The sequence below is a fragment of the Atta cephalotes genome, assembly GCF_000143395.1.
Source record: "Atta cephalotes unplaced genomic scaffold scaffold00010, whole genome shotgun sequence".
Lineage (NCBI taxonomy): Eukaryota > Metazoa > Arthropoda > Insecta > Hymenoptera > Formicidae > Atta > Atta cephalotes.
The window spans coordinates 6,389,428-6,395,051 of NW_012130074.1; the positions used below are offsets into that span (position 1 = coordinate 6,389,428).

At 26.2% G+C, this 5,624-nt stretch overlaps 1 protein-coding gene across 1 annotated transcript in view; it reads right to left on the reverse strand.

Annotated features, from left to right (window-relative positions):
- Positions 1-103: 103 nt before the first annotated feature.
- LOC105627902 (ATP-binding cassette sub-family G member 4-like) overlaps positions 104-5,624 on the reverse strand; it is a 12,223-nt gene continuing 6,702 nt past the window's right edge. The window contains exons 4-11 of the mRNA XM_012209174.1: positions 5,380-5,473; positions 4,564-4,671; positions 2,819-2,964; positions 2,563-2,731; positions 2,111-2,211; positions 1,813-1,968; positions 528-646; positions 104-329 (exon numbers count right to left, since the gene is read on the reverse strand). Coding sequence (XP_012064564.1) covers positions 104-329; positions 528-646; positions 1,813-1,968; positions 2,111-2,211; positions 2,563-2,731; positions 2,819-2,964; positions 4,564-4,671; positions 5,380-5,473 — 1,119 coding nt within the window. The remainder of the gene's footprint in view (positions 330-527; positions 647-1,812; positions 1,969-2,110; positions 2,212-2,562; positions 2,732-2,818; positions 2,965-4,563; positions 4,672-5,379; positions 5,474-5,624) is intronic.

Sequence of the window (5,624 nt, forward strand, 5' to 3'; positions counted from 1 at the left end):
TGTGTGTGTGTGTGTGTGTGTGTGTGTGTGTGTGTGTGTGTGTGTGTGTGTGTATGAGTATTAATTTTAATAAACATTTTATTAATATTAATTTTACTGAGCGTCACTTTTTTGCATAATAAATTTTCCAAAGAAGTACTGCATAAGTGATCGCGTGAAAAAAGAATATCCAAGAAGCAAGTATTATCAGAGTTACATAGTATGGAACTGTTGGTATGCCCATCATCATGAGAATCTTATTTGGTGAACGCAAGTAACAATAAATTTCCAAACACGTCAGATTCGGTCGATCAAGATAGATCGCTTGCATTATTCCTTCAAACGCGTATCTGTAATAAAATTTTCGTTTAAAACTGAAAATATAGTGAACTGGAACTTAAATAAAATCTCCACACGGAAAGAGAAATAATTCTCAATAAATAGCCATTATAAATTAAAAATATTGTTTATACTGAAAACATCATATTTACAGTAATAAATTTAAATCCTGAAAACTTTTAATTAATCGTTGTAATATTAAATTGTACCTGAAAAAGTTCACATAGGTTAAAGGCTGCAAGTATATCGACATTTCTCCTAATTTTGAAAAGAATCCAGCAAACAACAATAATGGTATACCAATTGCCGGTATGAAAAACATACCTAACTGAAAAGAAATTATACTTAGTTATCTAACATTTTCATATTGAATGTCTAGAGAATGATATGTACAAATGCAAACATAAGACGTCTCAAAGATGTTTTTAAGATATTTTTAAGACATTCTTATGCTCGCATTTTGGACATATCGTTTTCTAGAAATCGAATTAAAGTTTGAATACTACATGCAGTAATAAGTTAATAAATTATTAATTAATTATATTTTTCTCAGATGATTTATTTCTAATAAGAAGTAAAAGATAGTAATTATAATAAAGATTAATAATAATTATTTTTTAAATTAAGTAATAATTATAATTAAAAAAATATATACATATACTAGACGGCATGTCCAAAATCGAAAAATAGAACGTCTTATTTATATTCCGATTTTGAACATGCATCCCGATAAAAAATTTTTCATGTATAAATATGTATAAATATGTTTAAATATATATAAATATTTATAAATATGTATAATCATATATGTATGAAATATAATATGTCTATACATAGTCATATATCTTTCTTTCTTTTGTAAAATTTTTAGTATAAGAATTTAGTATAAGAAATAATAATGTGAAAATATTAAAAATAATTAAATGGGTAATTTTTACACTATTTGTTTTAGAAGAAAGTTTGAAGAAATGAGTTTGAAAAAATTACTTACGTATAATTATCTAATATATAAGATTATGCATAAGCATTTATGCATTGTGAGCAATTTTTTTTTACATTTTTCCAAACTTGTTTTTTTTCTAAAACGAACAATGCAAAAATTTCCCTTTAATTATTTTTAATATTTTCACATTATATCTATTTCATATTATTTCTATTATATTAAAAAGTAATTTTAAGAAGAGAAAAAGAAAAAGGGAACAAGTATAGACATATTTCATATATGATGATTATACAAGTTTATGAATATTTATGTATATTTATACATATTTATACATATTCATGCATGAACAATTTTTTTACTGGGATGCTGTTTGAAAATGTTACTATACTTAATATACTGATTCTTTCTAGTTATGCTCTCTTTAAATAAATAACAGAAGCACAAAAAGTAATAAAAACCTAGTAATAATGACCTTTATCTTGTTTTTCAAACATAAAAATTACGTAACGTAAAAATTAATTAAAATGGTAAAAGATACACCGTTAAAATACCTCAGTGCCAAATATTGTGCCTGAAAGTATCCCGATTGTTTGTCCAATTATTGTAATTAACAGGGAAATTCCCCACACCCGTAAAATTCTATCATATTCCATTGGCTGTCCTGTTATATAGTATGATATAAGCGTGAAAGATGAGGCGCAAAGTATCTAAAAAAAAAACGAATCTTTAATTGATTTAAAAAGTCACGATAACATATTTATATAGTTATGATCTGATTATAATCTTTAGTTATAACTTCATATCTGAAAAAAATAATTAATAACAAAGTTATAATGCATTTAAACATACTTGTATTAAGAGATCCGATATTATTTTTACACTGTAGTAGGATCTTAAAGAGTACCAATTGTTTAAATGTTCTCGTAAAAATACTGTCGCTTCAATGGGAACTACAATCAGATGCATTAACTTAATACAATTTATGAAATTCATAAAATGCGTTTATAATAATTATAAACACGATAAATTGTAAAAACATTATCGAAGAGATTTATTAACTTTTTAAAAATATCAAAAAGATATATTGTATCGATATTATATCGATAATTTAATTATTTGTCAACAAGAGATGCAGTTTACTTGGCGTTACAAATGCTTCGATTGATTGATTAATCAGAAAAAATTTTACTAACCAATGAAACATTTGTAGATCATCAAGTAGATTATAGTCTATATCACATAAATTATATAGCGCATTTATGTATACATTCATACGTAGAAGAAGAATATATATTACTTACAAATTTGCACTGCCAATATAGCATTTGTAAAGTATAAAAATAATAAACAGAAAAATAAATAAGCGATGTTGCTGCCAACTTTTTCTGCGTCATCACCGAAATTATAGAAAACTGTCCCTAATAATAATGCGATTATGATATGTGTCACAATTCTTAGTTTTGTTAAGATCTGAAAAATTAATCAAAATGACACATTTTAACATTTACACATTTTAAACAAATTGTTTGAATATTACTTTCGAAAGTTTTTACTCACTCTATCTCGCTTGATATAAATTAAAGATCGTAAAAATAAAATCTTTTGCTGTTGCCATGTTGACTTCTTTTGTATTATGCTATTTATAGATGCGTCTGTATCTTTTGTTCCACATTTTTGTTTGGAATTAATCGATAAATCCAATTCTATAAAAAAATTAATTAGTATTAAATAATTAGTTAATTTAATTTAATAATAATAATTATTGAATGACAATTATAAATTTTAAAACTCTATGTATTTAAGTTTAACACTATTTAAGTGTTGCACGAAGAAAAATAATTTTGCTGTTATAGCAAACCTGTTATTGCTATTGTATATTTGTAATGGCAGCGATAAAATTTAGTTGTAAAACTAATTTTAGAAATTACTTGTTGTTAGAGTAGAAATCTGTTTTGCTAAGATAGAAAAAATTTGCTATCTGTATTTATCTTTAGAACTAAAGTTAATTTGTTGTTAAAGCAAAATAATATGTTCTTAGCAATATTTTTTTACTATTATACTTATACAAAATTACTACTGCTCATTCAAATCCATTATGACAGCAAAAGAAATTTGTTATTGTAATCGTATTGTGTTATTACAGCAAAACTTGATTTGTTAAGATGCACCTTCTATCTTACGTACTCTCAAATAACTATCATCTCCTTTCTGGAATCTTCTGTTATAACGTCATGAAATTTGTTATCACGAATGATCTCTTAATACCTTATTTATTTTCATTTTTTTTTATTATTCACATTATATTTTATTCAACGTGTATTCATAATGATACGAAATCTGCTGGACAGTTGGCAATTGCCTAAAGAAATTATTTCAAAATTAATTCTTACTATACAGGTCAAAGTAATCGAGTGATTCCTATTCGTGCAAGTTTTTTTGAATATTTCGATAATTATAAATTAGACTACATTTTATTATTTTCCAAAATAAAGTTTCAATATTTATTTTAGAAAGTTGAAAATATATTGGTGAATTTTTAGAGATTTTTTGAACCATTCTAAATAGGTAAAAAAAAAACAGATTTAGTGATCCAATTTGTACGGATATACGAGGCACCAAATTGTATCTTGTATTGTAAGAAAATATACGAAATCTGCTAGAGAACTTGAGGAATGTCTGAAGAAATTATTTTAAAATTAGTACATCTTTTTAATACATCTCTCGATCATATTTTGTTGCTTAATCAAGAGATGTATTAAAAAGATGTATTAATTTTAAAATCATTTCTTCAGACATTCCCCAAGTTCTCCAGCAGATTTCGTATATTCTTTTAGGAAAATTCTTTTTGTTTTGTTCATACAATTAAAATATGTCATTAATTTAATAAACATATCTTGCTACAATAGCAAATTTGATTGATTCGTCTAATTCAAATAAATTGTTTGTAGAACGAAATCATCTTGCTAGTTCTTCAAATACTTTGCTTTTGTAGCAAATTGTATTGGTGCAACAAAAAAGATTAGTTAATTAAACAAAAATTCATTTATTTTTATAGCAAAATAATTTGAAGTTTTAGCTTAATTATATTCAGCAAATAGCAATCAGTAATTTTAACAAATCTCTTTGCTGTCCACATATGTAGTAACTGATAGATTTTGCCACAATAGTATAAAATCTATGTCATTATTATATTAAATCTATGTAATTATTTTTCTCCATGTGGGCGAGGTCAAGTAATCACAAAATTTTCAGTACATAACAGTAATTGTTATAAAATATATATATTATTGTATAACTATTACCCTTTTTATTATGTTTATTGCGTAATCTAAACTTTACATATTCGTCACAACAGATTTTGTATAGATTTTCCATATCTCCACCCTTTTGTTCTGTTACTACCTCAAGCACTGTAATTAGAACACAATTAATTGTTTTTTCGCTTTTTTAGTTATTAGATGTTTTTAAAAAATTTTAATTTTTAAAGTGTAAAATAAAGAATTCAGCACCTATAAGTGACTTCATATATTTTAAAATGTAATTAACACTTTAAAATATATTTTAAATATAATTTAAAAATATAATTTAAATATCCATACATGGGTCGTTTGATAAGTTTGTAAATTTCCATGAAATGGCGCTACAATCCATTTGATGACGCGACATCTCGAAAGATCCACTCTTCGAACCCCTTCAGGCCAAATTTCAGTCAGAAAGGACGCATAGTTCACATTTGGTAGTCATTTGAAGTAGGCTGTCTCAAAGTCTCATTGACGGCGACATAACTTCCTCATTTGAGGATTTCTTCCCACCAAGCCAAGTTTTTAAGTTTGGGAACAGAAAGAAGTCACACGGGGCCAAATCCGGAGAATAGGGTAGATGAGGAATCAATTCATAGCCCAATTCATAGTTTTGTCATTGCAACGGTCGACTTGTGGGACGGCGCATTGTCTTGATGGAAGAGCACTTTTTTGCGCGCCAATCTCGCTTCAAATGACTACTAAACGTGAACTATGCGTTCTTTCTGGCTGAAATTTGGCCTGAAGGAGTTCGAAGAGTGGATTTTTCGAGATGTCGCGTTATCAAATGGATTGTAGCGCCATTTCATGGAAATTTACCAAACTTAACGACCCACGTATAGCACAGATCAAGGGATGTTTTACAGAACGTTCTGAAAACATCCCAATGTTCTGAGAATGTTCTCAAGAAAGTCTTTGGGATAAAGAATGCTGTATAGATATGACTGAATAAATTTTTTGAATATACACTTTTTACGAAAAACTGGATCAAATATTTTATTATAAAAATAATATTATTATATTACTCATATATATATATATATATATATATATATATATATATA